The sequence below is a fragment of the Lytechinus pictus genome, chromosome 3 (assembly GCF_037042905.1).
Source record: "Lytechinus pictus isolate F3 Inbred chromosome 3, Lp3.0, whole genome shotgun sequence".
Lineage (NCBI taxonomy): Eukaryota > Metazoa > Echinodermata > Echinoidea > Temnopleuroida > Toxopneustidae > Lytechinus > Lytechinus pictus.
The window spans coordinates 6,918,525-6,935,826 of NC_087247.1; the positions used below are offsets into that span (position 1 = coordinate 6,918,525).

A 17,302-nucleotide genomic window follows, 5' to 3' on the forward strand; every position below is an offset into this window, starting at 1 on the left:
AAACAAATAGCAATAATTGACCATGGTCCTATATTTAAAGTTGGCAATTGTCTTTTCCCGCAATGTGGCGGCAAATTCGGAAAGACAACCAGTCAAGGTGATATTTTGTTCTGATTTATTTGTGTATTATAGATTATAAACAAGTATTTTCAGTTGGCAATGTTGTGTATACCATTTTCTAGCATAAATGTATGACTGTTTTATTATCAGATGAAGCGATAGGGTGAGAGAGAATTACGAAGTGCGCAGCTCAAAGTTACATGGAATTCGTCTTGACTTGAGACAAGACTCACACAGTGCCCCACGTACTAATAATAATATAAATGTTGGATTGTCCGCACCTCGCAATTCATATTAATTGCACCATTTCGTCTTCATAATTTATCCTTAATATATCATGGACTGAAAGCCCTTATTTTAATGATAAGTTATATATGACATCTACGTGTTTTTGAAAAATTGTAACCTGCCTTTTTCTATATTTTTGCATTCAAAATTTAAGATTTTGCAGATCGGGAAGAGTCGAGGTCAGCAATCGAATGAATAAAAAATGGCTGTGGATGTCCTCAATCCTGTCAACATGAACTGTGAATTGCTAGCTACCTGCAATGCTCTTGGATACTTGGAAGGACAAATTTATCAGAAGGAACCAGATTGTTTAGGTAGTAAAGCCCGGGGGGGCCACTTACATTGACGAGTGGATACCATGCGCGACCAAGAAAACACGTAAAAAGGATGTCTTTTTCAAGATAGGGCACATAAGGGTGTCAAAAACAAAAAAATCGTGAAAAAAGGGTATCTATTTCGCTAGGAAAGCTACGTGTTTAGGGTCACATTTGCGGGGATAATAAAACAAAATTAAAATGTTGTATATAAAGGATGTCCTTTTTGCCCCAACACTGCGTGTTTAGAGTCCGATTTGCGCGAGGTGAGGAAGGTGGGACCTTACTAAACCAAATGGTGTGTAAATTAGGTAAAACCGACGACCGACGGACCCGTGACACAACAATAAAATATACTTGTTTAGGGGTTCATTTCAAGGAATACTTGCCAAGAGTATAGTTTTGTTTCCAATACTTGTTAAGGGTAGGGTTTCAGACGCCAATACTTGTTAAGGGGTGCATTTTCAGAACATGGAAAATACGTGTTTAGGGTGCTTTTCGAGACCCTGTGGTCACGCATGGTATCCACTCGTCAATGGAAGTGGCCCCCCCGGGTAGTAAAGGGGAAATTCGTCCTACCCTGACGAATTAAGAATATATTTTAGGCCTAATGATTAACAGATAAGGAAATCCATCAAAATTCAAAGAGTATAAAGAGTAGAATTTTTGAATTATGACGATTGACGTCATATGCTAGCAACTTCCAAATATATTGGGTAGTAAAAATATTGATTAAATGTCATTTTCTCACAAATTGAAACTGGTTTTTTTTGTAGGCCTATATTCAGTAAACAATTTCACAAAATAATTTTATTTTTGAACCATTAAAAATTGAAATTCATGATTTTATATTTCATAACTTATGATATGGATATGGGGGCAGCTGCTAATGTATGATGAAAAAAATAAAAACTTAAAATTCTAACAACTTCCTTAAAAATCTTTAATGGATTCTCCTCAAACTATCACCGTATTTTTATTTATTGATTTATTTCTTTTTTGGGGGGGTATTTTAACAACAAATTTATTTTCAAGTTTAACTTGGTCTTTAAAATAAAAGAAAAATTTCCCGGCCAATTTGCTCAGAGCAGGGGACCCATTTTTTTTACTCTGTCAACTTATTTACAGTGCTAATGACAGAGTTGAGAAATGGGTAATCAGTGCCATTACATGGAAAATCTATGATATGCTAAGGGGCCTCAAAATAAAATTAAAAATCTTAGTAATTAATCATAAAGTTGAAATTACATTGCAAAACAGGGGTATTAAAATATTCCAACATTGTTAGGCAGACAAACTAGAAAAAAGAGTTTAGTATTAAAACAATGTGTTTAAAACCATTCATTTTGAAATTCATAAAAAAATTTTTATTGAATTTAAAAAAAATGTGTCAATTCAGACCATCCATACTCAGACCCATATTCTTCAGTTTTAGACCCTTATCAATATATTCTGATAAATTTCTTTTCCTTTTTGTCTCACCTGAACGAAGTTTGGTAGAGACCTAGTAATCACTTTTCCTGTTCTCTTGCTCTCATTTCTTTATTTCTGCATCAATTAAAGGGATGGTCCGGGCTTAAAGTATTTATAGCTTAATAGTAGAATTCACTAAGAGTAGAATTCACTAAGCAAAATGCCGAAAATTTCATCAAAATTGGATAACAAATAACAAAGTTATTGAATTTTAAAATTTAGCAATATTTTGTGAAAACAGTCGTCATGAATATTCATTAGGTGGGCTGATGATGTCACATCCCCACTTGTTCTTTTGTATTTTATTATATGAAGAACTAGTATAATTGGATTGACAACTGATTTAGTGCATTAGATATTCATTGCTGCAACTTATTTCATAAGGGAGACATAATTCACACAAGTATGAAATAATGAAAAATTTATGATTTTATGTAATAACAGAAGAAAACGGAAAGTGGGGATGTGACATCATCAGCCCACCTAATGAATATTCATGACGACTGTTTTCACAAAATATTGCTAAACTTTAAACTTCAATAACTTTATTATTTGTTATCCGATTTTGATGAAATTTTTGGCATTTTGCTCAGTGAATTCTACTCCATGTATTAAGATATAAATATTTTCAGTCTAGACCATCCCTTTAAGTTCATAACTCGTTACATATGAATTGTGATCCTTAGGCAATACCACATTTATGTGCATTAGGGTGATGGGGTCAAAGGTCATCTAGGGGTTAAAAGGTCAAATGATATGAGGTCATGTCTGTTCCAAGAATGTGAAAGCTTATTGACCATGTACCTTGAAAGTATTTTGATTTAGTGGGCAACTCCCAAGAAAATTTTGTAGGGCATTGTGGGTAATGCAAAAATTCATTGACTTGAATGTTCTTGACCTACTATGACTCCATAGATCTTGATTGAAGCTGGTACAATGCTTTTGTTTTCAAGTCGAGAAAAGGAGCCCAAACTCAAATTTACATTCAGTGTACTTTATGCTTTTCAGAAAGGGTACTCCAGGCTGAAAAGTTCAAAGTTTTATTTTGCTTTAAATAGGTTAATAGTTGTGTATATGTTGACATTAATCTGGAATGAATGAACTCTCCAGATTTTATTGTAAGTAATCTTTGATAATATTTCTTTTCTTTCATACAAGTGTGGCATAATTATCTTCTCTTGTAACAATATGTCTTACAGTACTGACGATCATACGCATTAAATCAGAATTAAACATTTTTACATTCTTGCAGTAAAAAATTAATATATAATTTGAATTTAATTACAAAAAAAATATTTTGAGATACAGGTTTTCAGCTTGATTCATTGAATAGGTACTTAATTTTCACTTATGATGACAAGCATAGATCTGTTTCACCATTATATTGAAAATTTTCATTAATTCTCAACAGAGACTATCAAGGATCTAATTCGGTTCTTAAAACGAGAGGATGAAACATGCAGCATTCGACGTCAGCTTGGCCACGCCCAGATCTTACAGAATGATCTTATTCCATTGACCAAGCAGTTCAGCAAGGAGGAGGAGCTCTTTGAAACAACAATTAGGTAAGAAATTTAGAAACCAAATTTTTTTTTATCCCCAAATTGTTGCATGATATTTCACTCACTTTGATAATCACATTTTTATATCACTAAACAAATCCGAGACTGACACACTTGTAAACTGTTATAATTTGTGATTTTGATCCATGTTTGGTATTGAATAAATTGAAATTGATTTTTATTTTATTTTATTCATTCAAAGAATAGATGTGGCCCAGTAGTAAATTGGGCCAAGGACAACCAGTTGAGAGAGGCCAATCAAACTAAATATGAGGAAATATGAATCTTTTCAAATTTCTAACAAAGTAAAAATGTGTAGCTATTTTCTAGAAAATGGTACCATAATGCTTCCTTTATGATGGGTCACTCAGAAAATTGGTTTTAAGGCATTTTTGCAATTTTTTGTGAAGTTTCATAACTTTGATGCTAAATTAATGTGAAGTGCATAGTTTTTTCAGGGCAATTTTCAAGACCACTTGATCACATTTCATTGTGAAAGCCAGGCATATTCATACATGTGTATTGGCAATTTATTTAATGAAACATGAAATTGCATTTATTTTATTCATACTTTGACATTGAAAAAGTTTCTTGAAATTTTATAAAATGTTTGTACATGTTTTTAAATCAAATGTTATGTTATTGAACGATCTTCCTGATATTGGTATTTATTTTAGTATTATCAGTCACTGAAATCTCTGCTATCATTAATTGTCTTCTGCTAGACTTCTGGTTAATCTGACTCAGCCTGCGGAACTGTGCTTCCAGAATGTCCCTGATGACAAGACATTTCGGAACTACTTCCTGGAAGTGTTGTCCCACCTGCAAGCTTACAAACAAGCATTTGCTTGTGAAGAGTTCATGGCTGTCATGGCAAGAAAACTCAAGAAGATGCTGGACATGGTATGAAAACTCACTTGAAATTTTCTTTTTTCTTGGGATTCAAAAAATGTTTTACTCTATCTTTCGTATTTTTTACAAACATTGTTCTTGTGTTTCCGCTATAATATAACCAAATCTTGTTTTTTTTGTAGATGTTTGAAAAGTTGTTAGAACTGCAGTATATGTAATAGTTAATGTGCTGTATTAAAAAAAATCTTTACTCTATCTTTTGTATTATTTCCAAACATTCTTGTGTTACCGCTATAATTTCTAGAAGACCAAATCTTGTTTCTTGTCGATGGTGTTTGAAAAGTTGTTAGAACTGCAGTACATGTAATAGTTAATAAGCTGTATTTAAAAAATCTTTACTCTATCTTCTGTATTGTTTCCAAACATTGTTCTTGTGTTTCCGCTATAAGACCAAATCTTGTTTCTTGTGGATGGTGTTTGAAAGGTTGTTAGAATGGCAGTACATGTAATAGTTAATGTGCTGTGAGTAGAATTTCTGACTACATGTGTGGCGGGGTAGTTTCATAAAGTTTCTTGTAAGTTACGATTAACTTTACGCACGACTGGTGACCTGTTCTTTGCTGAGCTGACTCTGATTCTCAACCAGTTTGACTCCCATCAGCCTGCTCGCGACACAGATTTACTGGTCCAACATGACCAGTAAGAATATATCAAACTGATACAAATGATCTTTTCTCCTCTTTTGTAAATTATAAAAATGGCTATCCAAAATTGAGAAATTGCTCTCATGAATTATGTTGTGGATGTGTACTGTTTATTAGTATTTGGGGGGGGGGGGGTAAAATCAATAAACAACGGCACAATAATTTTTATTTATTTTGGGGGACCAGTGAATTTTAGGTTCAGACCAGTAAAAAAGTTGAAAATCTGGGTATCTACTGGTCTGATATGAATAGGTTGGACTAGTAGAAAAAAAAGTGTTACTGTGGAGCCCTGCATTAGCTAAAATTGAAATCCAATCTTAGTAGACCAAAATTTTTGTTGTCAACCAACATCTGAATCAAAGTTTAATGATTTGAGGTTAAATTAATTTATTGTCACTTTGCTGATATTCCAGGGAAGTTTTGGGGCAACTCGCCAGCTTTGCATTACTTTCAAATTGGTTTATGAAATACCAACTGGTGGTATAAAATGATATGCATTCCCCTTTTGAAGACCTGGGGGCCGTTTCATAAAGCTGTTCGTAAGTTAAGAGCGACTTTAAGAACGACTGGTGATCCTTTCTTATGCGCAAAACCATCGCAAATGAATATACCATTCGCCATAAAGGATCACCAGTCGTTCTTAAAGTCGCTCTTAACTTACGAACAGCTTTATGAAACACCCACCAGGGGCCATCTTATGAAGAATTGCAATTGAGTTGATTCATACTTGGCCTGAGATTGATATCAAATAGTGCACTTAAAGAAATTGAATTTTTTATCAATCTCAATTTGAGTCTGATATTGATCAATCACAACTCTGTGTGAGACAGACCCATGGACTTGTTGGAAATGCCATTCTTTGAACCGTTTTTAATTTGGAAGAGTACATCACTGTTTGAAATTGAAAAATGAATACCTGGGCCCCGTCTTATATAAAGAGTTACGATTCATCCAATCATCTCAACTCTATGAAAATCAATCCATACCATAATTTTTTCTTCAGGAGGTTTGCACAAAGTCCTTTGTAAACAAAGAGAAGCACATTAAATTCTCAAAGAAATGATGAATGTATGAATATACATCACACCTAGAAAATATTTTGAACAAATTTGCATTTTAAATGTTGACGTTGCTGGCCGTCCATAGTTATGGTTGATCGGATCAATCGCAACTCTTTGTAAGACGGGGCCCAGGAGTACATGAATCAAATACCTAGTCCATGATATCCTAGAGTGTTCCTATTAAGTATGAATATCTTTATGTATTCCTACTATTAAATTTTCCGATATTTTCAGGAGTGGGAGAGTCGGCGTGAGGACCACACCCTACTCATGGAACGCATCTTGCTTCTTGTGAGAAATGTCTTCCACATTCCAGCAGACCCGAATGCTGAAAAGGTACACAATCATTTTTAAAAATATGATTTTTTTTTTTTACATAGATATCAGTCAGTTTGAAATCTGTAATCAGAAATTTGTAAAATAAAACATACATCTGATGATCTGAATATTTGAATATCAGTTAATTGTAGACAAACCATGCACACAAAATTACAATTGTAAATATTCAGCATATCCATGTATGTTACACCTCCTAATTAGATATGAAAGATTTAAAGAATTCATAAGTTACAAAATTATAGAATATATCTGATCTATTGATGGCAGAGACATACATTTCAACTGTGACTATTCAAGAATCCATCTGTTTATTTTTCTTTTTTCTCATTATTTTGATTTTTTTTTTTGGACAGAGAACTGATGATGATGCCAGCGTCCATGACCAAGTTCTTTGGGCTCTTAATGTGAGCGGTATGGATAAGCTGATCCTCTACATTGCAAGTGCCGAGGGAGAGCAGCAGTGGTGCATGCATGCAATAGAAATCATATCACACATGCTCAGAGAACAGGTATGTAGTATTTCATATTGCGCCAAGGGTTAATAAGATAAGACTTAAGTAAATAAACTAGACAATTTTGAGGTTACGTGTGACTGTCTTTAATGACCATGGCCAAGAGACCAACACTAGATGGCGCGCTTACAATTTGCATTGCGGTTGCAACATCGAATCATCATAATACAACATACTGGCGTGACTGCCTTTTACTTTTCTCTCCTCTTTTACAATATAATCTGTATAACAAAATCATGATGATTCGTAACTAGCTCACTATTAAATAAAAAGGGTTAGACCTCCGTTGGTGTAAAACTCTAATAAATCTAAACACCAATGTATCATAACGAGTTAAATATTAAACTAATATATTAATACAACAAAGGTCACAATTCAAATAACATCAAATGGCATCACCACTTCCCATCTCCCTCCATCATCAAGAAATGGGAAAACCACATTTGTGGGCTTAAAAAGGTGTAAACAACAAATCATTATCCCTATCTAGGCATCAAATTATCAAAAGTAAAATGTTGACCCACTCTACTCCAAAATACAAGGCTCAATTAATGCTATGCACTAAAAATCAATTCCCGACACAAATTAAACAACCATAAACTCGCATGAAAAAAGAAAAAACGCATATGGGCAAATGGTTCAAATAATGAAAAAAAAAACCCAATAATCTCTCAGTGCAAAGTATCCACATAACAAATAGACTAAACACAGTTTGACAGCCTCATCCTAAATAGCAAATGTCTGTGTATCATAAAACAGAACGGCACAAAAAGTACTGAATCATAAGCAGTTCCATACCATTCCAATGAAATCACAAAATACTTGCAAAAAGGGAAATGGATAAAAGACAAAAAACAGCCATGTACCCAAAACTTATGACTGTTTAACTACATGAAGTTGACACGCGGACTCAATATCACTAGGCATAATGCAAGATATACATGAACATACAATGACTGAAAACAAGGGCATATACATCATTATTCAAAACGCAATAATTCTAATTAATATCAGAACAAAACAGAAATCATTTCCCAAACATCACAGTAGGCATATATTAAAGGACGAGTAAATATTAGATAAACATCACCAGTATGACATAAAAACATACCACATCCATTAAATCAACAACACACATAACTGGCAAAATCACTCACCCAAAATACATCACAAAAATTAATGACAAACATCATGAAACTGTTTATAGTGATCAACCAAAATCACATATCAAAATGCAATCCTGTAACATAAAAATACCTGCAAAGGAATATAATGAAACATCCCAACAGAAAATCACAATCAAAATCACTATCAATAATATAAACAAGGCACTTTAAAGCATGTCAATTAAAGCAAAATATACCTGCAAATAAACATATAACAAATCATCATGGTAATTGGTATATGAAATCAATTAGGCATCGGTTGATAAATAACTCAAAGGACATATCCTAATCAAGCGATGAAACTCCTGTTTTAGTCCGTTCCTCATAATCATATGATAAAATTAAAAGTCCAATCATAATAGAAACATTCACATCTGCAATGGTCACTATCCAACACATGACTCCGTCAATTCTTGGGAAGGCTAGCCGAGCGGAAATGGACTAAAGTAACAAGTCTCTGTACCGTCGATATTCAGGCGAAAATGGCCTAAACCGCGAAGCTCTTCCACTAGGGGAGACAAACCAGCAGGACCATGCCCTGGGTTAGCATGGGGCCGGTCCGGCGGACGAGTGCAACGACAACCTCCAGGAACCAAGGGAGAAAGACCAGCAGGACCATGCCCTGGACTAGCATGGGGCTGATCTGGCGGACGAGCAGGACATCCTTCAGGGACAGACAGATCAGCAGGACCATGCCCTGGAATAGCATGGGGCTGATCTGGCGGACGAGCCTGATGACATCCTTCAGGAGTGGACAGATCAGCAGGGCCAAGCTCTAAGGCAGCAAGGGGCTGATCTGGAGGGCGACTATGGCAAGCAACATCAGTCCAGATGGAATGAACGTGCTTATTAGCGATTGAGACGCTAGCCGAGTACGGACATTCAGTTGAAGGCGACGCTTGCAGGGTGAACGACCAAAAGTTCTGCGAAATCAACCCATCCACGACAAACGGTACCCGTGCCAGATAGATAGCTTGCGAAGTAGAGCTACTGCTGCTGACGTTAGCCGGGCACAGAGGCATAGCGGTTACCCCGGTGCTTGCTCCGTGGCTGTGACTCGCGTCGAAAGGTAACACCGAATCGGCCGATGGTGTAACGGACACGGTATCAACACTACTGGGAGTGTCAAACCTATGATCAAGAGGCAGCACGGTACCTCCACGGTCAACGACACGGTTGCTACCAATGCAGCGATCCAGTAGCATATCAGGCGACATGTTAGGCAATACCGTCACGTCAGGCAAAGTTGTCACATCGGGCAAAGTCAAGGTAGGCATAACTGTCACATCAGACAAAGTCATGAAAGGGGAAACTGTCAAATCAGACAATGTCAAGGTAGGCGAAACTGTCACATCCGGCAAAGTCAAGTTAGACAAAAATGTCACATCAGACGAAGAGTGAGAAACATAGTTCCGACTAAGATCCAAATCAAGGGAATCTGTGAAACTGTAGATCACGTTGGATTGGCAACAATCCCAAAGTAACAAAGACTGAAAATCATCGGCAGACAGTGGAGAGCAACTCAATCCACTCGGAGTAGGAGAGGCAACATTGCCATGCCAACAATCAATGCAATGAAGTGAAGAGGTTCTTAAATCACTCAAACATGAAACTGGAGAACACGAACTGCTTTCATGAGTGTCTTTAACTGTACACTCTCGGAACAATGAGGGCACACTGGCATTGGTATCCAGACCAATTACATTACTAACATTAGACCCTACATTATCTTTCCTTGTTTCTTTTACGTCTCTCATGTGACCAATAATCACATCATCTACATTAGCTTTATTTACCACACCAACATTAGCATCATGTCTATTTTCCTCATTCCATTGTTTCACATCACACTGGTCACTTTCATAAACCAGACAATCACTAGTTGCATACTCAACCTCTTTATTCCATCCTTTAATGTCAGCACTGTTTGTTATATACACCTCACCATCACTAGTCGTGTATCCATAATCTGCATTACATTGTTTCACATTAACAATGTTAGATTCATTAACTCCACCATCACTACTCTCATAACCATCATCTACATTGCATGGTTTCATTTCACCTTTGTTAGTTTCATGCACCTCACCATCACTAGTCAGGTATCCATCATCTGCATTACATTGTTTCACATCAACTATGTTAGAGTCATGACCTCCAACATCACTACTCTCATAACCATCATCTACATTGCATGGTTTCATTTCACCTTTGTTAGTTTCATGCACCTCACCATCACTAGTCTCATCTCTTCGGTCTTCATTCCGAGATTTACAACTATTACTTTTAGATTCATTCATCTCCCTATCACTTGTCTCGTATCCAACATCTTCTTTGTGTATGTTAGTGTTTACTGGTGTGACCGTGGTCCCTAATGTAACATGATTATTAATTCCATGACTATCATTCATTTTACTCTCATTCTTCATACGTTCCCGATCAATGAGAGTGTGCGTTGTAATTGAATGTATGCCAGCGAGATCAACATCGCAAAAACATGGCGGAGCTGCTTGAGATGACGAAGCATAGCAAAAAGTAGCACTGTCTCCAAACATGATCAACTGCTTGGAGGGGCGAACCGAAATATCGTTCTGCTCCATAAATGGAGCCCCAGCAACAATACTGTGAGAACCACGCAAGTCATCATGGACTACCACACCATCAAACCAAAGTTCACAACCATCATAGAATAATGTGAACTGAGTCACACCCACAATGTGGGTCTGATCGACGAGACTAACAATGGACACATCATCAACAATGTATTCATCAAAACCAAAATCATCAACAAGAATCTGGACACCAATATCATCTGCTACAGATTCAGTGATTAAATTGAGCTGTGATCCGCTCTTCAATTCAACATTAATCCGCGAATTATCAATTGTGCGGGCACAAAAACAAGGTTTATTTAATATCTGCCTGCTAGCAGAAAACTGGCGCAACCCTGATGGTTGCGACGACCTGCTAGCCGCATCGTGAACGGCTGCCGCGGCGGTCAACGCGGCCCTGGCCATGGTACGGTATATGTGGGACTACACAAATTTATCTTCCGACTTCGGGAAGTAACCCAACCTCTCGTCTACCACCGATAATATAAAACACGGCGTGCCTAGCCCCAATTTACAGGGTGAAATTAACTTAGGATGGCTTATTTATTTTCGATGGGTGGATAGAATCCAGCTGCCACCACGCCAAGGGATAATAAGATAAGACTTAAAGTGATTGGTTAACATTGGTTTGACTTTAAAAAAATCTGAGCTAGAAGGTCGCACTTGTCACCTGTGTCTGTGATATGTTACAAAAATGAAGCCCATAAAAAATTGCGTTCAAAAATAATTATTTAGTGCTTCAAAAATTGAAATATAAAGTGACCGAAAACACCATCTTAATTTCATCCCATACACTTATGTGTACTATTAAGGCGTCTATAAGACGCCTATTTACAAAATCGGGGTTTGCCTTGTAGTTTTAGCTTTTCATTCTCAATAATGGTTGTTTTCAGGGTTTATTAGTTCTAATACATGCATTTGTACACATGTTTCATCTTGGTTTGAGAATTTTTTAAATCGGCTGCTCACAAAGTTAAACAATACCTTTAAGTAAATAAACTAGACAATTTTGAGGTTACGTGTGACTGTCTTTAATGACCATGGCCAAGAGACCAACACTAGATGGCGCGCTTACAATTTGCGGTTGCAACATCGAATCATCATAATACAACATACTGGCGTTGTGTACTTGAAGCTTTGAGCTCTAAAGGTAGTATACATCGCTGTGAATTTGTGAACAGGATGCCTGTGTACTGATTTCCCACAAATGTATGGAAGTGTATCCTATTACTGGGATTGTTTATTAATTCAGTCATATCAAACAATATTTTCTTTAATTAAAATTGATGAAATGTTGGGTTCTGCTGAATATTTTCATGAAAACGTATGTCCAATTTTTTTTTTTTTACTTTCCCTATGTTTTTTTATACTTCGGGATTTTATTGAGGGAAAAAAGGAAAATTATGATGACTTCTGAAAACATCTCTTTTGTTTTGCTTAAATTTTCCCTTCTAATAATCACTTTTTTTCTCTGTTTATAATCTGTTGCTGTTGCCTTACATATAACTTATAATTTGTACTAAAATTTAATATAAAAAAAAATGTCCTTTCCAACTTAAATTGTACAAGTATAGGAAGGATAAACTGTCACCATTTTCCAATTGCCAGAATAAATTTCTTACAACTTTGTATGATAAAGTCATCTTAAAAGTACTATGAAGTAATTTTTTTATAGAAATGGTACATGGACGTACTGCTTTGTAAAAATATTCAATAATAATTGTTTTCTTCTGTATCTTCAATTTTATGTGACCTTTAGTCCCCGGAGTCCATTGCCAAAGCTGGAAGAGTGCAACACGCCAGTGAGAGACTGAAGGAGGAGAAGGAATTGGAAAAGATCCGGCAGAGAGAGCTGCTGGAGAAGAAAGCAAGACTCTTGAAGGCTAGCGGCAGGTATGGTTGTTTATTAAATGTTTGTTACTGGGTGAGAGCCAGATATTGCATTTTTAGTATATGGTTGATTATTAACAGAAATGGCATTCTTAAGATATTTTGAATTTTCCATTGGCCATTATTTGATATCATGTGTTATGATCATTTTCCATAGTTTTACCCCAAGTAGGTAAGCTGTCCAAGCATATTCAAGAAAAATTATATGAATTCAGTTTTGCCTTTGTATTGAACAGTTGCAGCTATTTGTTTTGACCATTATTGCATATACAGTGCCGCTCACGGTAAACTTGACACCACGGTTTATCTCGGTTTATCGCGGGAGCGCGTACGCGTTTAACTTCGATCACCACGGGCCATCGTACATTTTGATATAGCGCCAGCTACGTTGAAATTTCGTAAATTCTCACGGCGTTTCCTTGCGCGCACGCTGTACCGCAGTTTGAATCGTACATGTATGTGACTGTACGTGTACATGTATACAAGTGACATTGCATTTTTCGGAAAGTAATGATCTTTAACCTGTTTTGAATATTACTTTTGATTCTCATGTAATTCTTATTTTTATTGTTGATTAATTATCATTTATAGGATTTTCAAATTATTGATTTGGTGATTTGATCGTAGGTGCAAGTTATTGGGGTTTTAAAAATAGTTGATTCAGCCGTTGTTTTGAGTCATGTTTGGAATGATGTGGGCTTTAAATGTGTTCATGGTCACTAGAATCACCATGATGATGCTGCAAATTCATCTTTTTTCAAGTTTGACAATGTTTCAATTAGATGTTTTGCCCATTTTTTTTACATTTTAGTTTTTCACCATTTTTAAAATACATAGAATATCATTTGAGAACAAATACATGATTCATATTTTTGTTAAAGTCTTAGGCCTACATGTTGCTTGTTTTCTTTCTCAATTATCTGATGCTCTCTTTATCATTTTTTTGTTTCGTTCCTTCTTTCTTACACTCATTATCCCTTTCTTCCTTTTTTTCTTTGTTCATTCTTTCTTTCTTTCATTCTCCCCTTTTCTTTCATCATTGTGTATTGGCTTATTTCGTTCCCCTCGAAGTTGAATGATCCCGCGTACAATAAATGAATTTCCGAGAATGACACAAGATTTAACTCTTATTATTATTATTAGAGAGATGTATTATTTCGTTTGTCAATGTCATACTGTACATGTATCTATTATTTTTTTGACTTCCACTACATTGTTTATTGTCTGTTGGCAGACTTCGTTCTCCTCGAAGCTTTCAAAGATCCCGCGCATAATTTAGGAATTCCCGAGAATGAAACAAGATTTACCGACTTGTTGACAAACGTATTAAAAGCTATATAATCATTATTAAAATTACAGTAATTATTATTATTATTACAAGAGAGATGTATTGTTTCGTTTGTCAATAGAATTAAATTGCTTCGTTTATTGCGTATTTGCAAACTTCGTTCAACTCGGAGTTTTCAATGATCCCGCGCCTAACAAATGAATTCCCGAGAATGACACAAGATTTACCGAGTTGGTGACAAACTTCGATTTAAAGAAATAATTATTATCATTACAATTACAGGAATTATTATTATTACAAGAGATATGTATTGTTTCGTTTGTCAATGTCTATAGAATTCCATTGCTTCGCTTATTGCGTATTTGCAAACTTCGTTCAACTCGGAGTTTTCAATGATCCCGCGCATAATAAATGAATTCCCCATTATGACAAGATTTACTGACTCGGAGACAAACTTTGATTACAAGTTACAGTAATCATTATCATCAGATACAATTACAGTAATTACTCTTATTTTAATTATTACAAGACAAGGACTAATTATTATTATTATTATTTTCATCATTATTATTACAAGAGATATTATGTATTGTTTCGTTTGTCAATGTCGTATTTTTTAAATTCCATTTCTTCTCTAGTTGTTGTATTGGCAGACGTCGTTCCCCTTCGAGTTTTTAATGATCCGCGCGTAATAAATGAATTCCCGAGAATGACACAATTATTTACTGACTGAGAGACAAACCTTGCTTGCTTGCATTGGCGGCCGGGGCGCGCCGGTCAATTTGTTGGGCAAACCACATACAGCCTGAGCTCGCAAATGTTAAGCGTAAGGGGGCGCTCTTCCACTTGATGAAATGGACCATTGAAACAATCACCGGCCGTATGCCTATCGCTCGTACATGTTGAACGCGGTTAGCTCATGACTACCCGCGCTCGTTATACGTTTTCCCGCGACGTAGTGTCAAGTTTACCGAGAGCGGCACTGTAATGTAGATTTTGCTGAAAGATATTTGAGACTGAATGAAAAAATATTAAGTCACAGTTTGTGTTTTTTTTCTAGATAAGCACTATCTCAGATAAGGCGCTTCATCCATAAAAGAACAAGGCATACACTTGAAGCCTCTACATTTATATAAATATCTAACATGTTTGCTCTTCAGATAGTTAACAGTTCATCCCCCTTTCATCATTGATAGTACGCAGTTCAGTATACAAGTGTGTATATTAAGTGTGACTTAGTCTTTACTCTTTGTAAAAAAAACCTGTATGTGTCATTCAATCATCAATCCATATTCTCAATTCACCATTCAGGCATTCTCGCTTTGGTGGCTCTTTCTACATGACCAACTTCAAGTCGATCAGCGACCGTGACCTCATCTACCATCGACCACTCCAGCAGGCCAAGACCATGACGTTTGAGAGTACTAAAAATGCCACCAAGAAACCCAAGAACAAGCTACCTCTACAGGACGGGACTATCAACAGGCGATCGACCCTGAGCATCCGACTCTTCCTCAAAGACTTCTGCATGCTCTTCCTTGATAACTGCTACAATCCGTTGATGAACGCTGTAAAGGTATGTCAAATCCTCAAAAATGAATACAGTTCTTGTGGTCTAGTGGTTCTGACTCTCACCTTGTAATCAGTGGGAAGTGTGTTCAAATACCCATGAAGTCACTAAGTTTCTTTGGCAAGGCCTGGTATTGAATATGTAATGATTTTCTTCCTGAATATTAAGAAAAGAATTGAAATCTCACACTAATTATTTCCATCTTTCTGACGATTCTATTGGATTATTTTATTGACAGGATTTTTAGTAATGAAACGGTGCATCGATAGTCTGTGGTTACATGCATTTGTCTTTAACTTCTTGAGCATTCTTAGACTGATTATACTAACAGAAGTCTATTCTTCAATATGCTATGAAGGATTGGTAAATCTTTCAAATTTCTTTGAAGCAAAAAGTTAATGGTTTTCCTTTTTTGTATTCTTGTTAGGATCATATTCTTCACCGACGTGCTCAGGAGAATGATGAGTCGTACTACTTCTGGGCAATGCAGTTTTTCATGCAGTTCAGCCGGCTGTATAAATTCAGAGTAGACGTCATCAGGTAAAGAAATACATAAATTTGAAGAAGAAAGAACTAAAATGATGTTCAATCAGACTTGCAAAGGCCAAATTGCTTTCTATTTTAGAATCATAATGCAATTTTCTAGATCTGAAAATGCTATAGTACTGTACTTGATAGCTAGATGTGGGAGTAAATCATTAGATTAATTTTGTCTACATAGAAAAAAAAAAAAAATCTACATTATACTGCACTCATCCCTGGTTGGGCGAATGGGTGCCTGATAGGAGTAATTCCTTGAATGTACTGCTGAGCGCTGTTGGAGAAGTGGCAGCTCGAGCTAAAGCTGGGTAACTTTTGTAATTTCAGCTTTTTTTTTCATTTGAGTCACTCAACATCCAAAGTTAGATTTTATGTCCTCTGGAATAAAGTGCTTTATAAATCCACCTGTTACTGCAATGGGTAAGATTTTGTGTTTTTCTAACTTTCTGATCAAATGTTTATTTGTTTTCTGTTTTGTTTGTAGTGAGACCTTTTCTGTCCAGTCTTTCCATTATGTGAACACTCAACTCATCAAATATCTTGATATGATGACAACAGACAAGAAGGAAGCAACTGCCTGGTCTAAAAGGTACATCTAAAGAACCATAGGACTGTTTACACATCCTAAACATTGCTATGAGGAAGTGCTCAAAGCTGAATACTTGTAGTTCCACGAGCAATGATTTCATGAGAGAGCCGATAAAATCATGGTTAGATGTCGCCATATATTATAAAATCTAGATGTGGTTCATTTGCATATTATAAATAACTGAAATCTAAACTGAAAATGATGATGCTGAAGATCACCAACAGAGATAAGCACACATGGGACAGAGTATTTCATTGCTTGGAAAAAGACCCAGACATCTTGCTGGAATGCAATGCTTATTTTACCAATCTCTCAGCAATTACATAGTTTCTACCAGAGTAATTTGGAACATATATTTTGTTTATTCATACAACATACCTGCCAACCATTCCGATTTTGGCGGAATTATACCGATTTTTGGACCTCCATTCCGAATTCCGAATTTTAAAACCAAAATTCAGATTTTTGGGTTACCCGGTAAT

General features: G+C 36.0%; 1 protein-coding gene across 1 annotated transcript in view; it reads left to right on the forward strand.

Moving 5' to 3' along the window:
- Nucleotides 1–36: 36 nt before the first annotated feature.
- Nucleotides 37–17,302, forward strand: part of LOC129257917 (protein timeless homolog) — a 45,376-nt gene continuing 28,110 nt past the window's right edge. The window contains exons 1-10 of the mRNA XM_064096238.1: nt 37–97; nt 503–662; nt 3,547–3,700; nt 4,423–4,600; nt 6,549–6,650; nt 7,007–7,162; nt 12,703–12,836; nt 15,433–15,697; nt 16,119–16,231; nt 16,716–16,820. Coding sequence (XP_063952308.1) covers nt 551–662; nt 3,547–3,700; nt 4,423–4,600; nt 6,549–6,650; nt 7,007–7,162; nt 12,703–12,836; nt 15,433–15,697; nt 16,119–16,231; nt 16,716–16,820 — 1,319 coding nt within the window. The 5' untranslated portion in view covers nt 37–97; nt 503–550. The remainder of the gene's footprint in view (nt 98–502; nt 663–3,546; nt 3,701–4,422; nt 4,601–6,548; nt 6,651–7,006; nt 7,163–12,702; nt 12,837–15,432; nt 15,698–16,118; nt 16,232–16,715; nt 16,821–17,302) is intronic.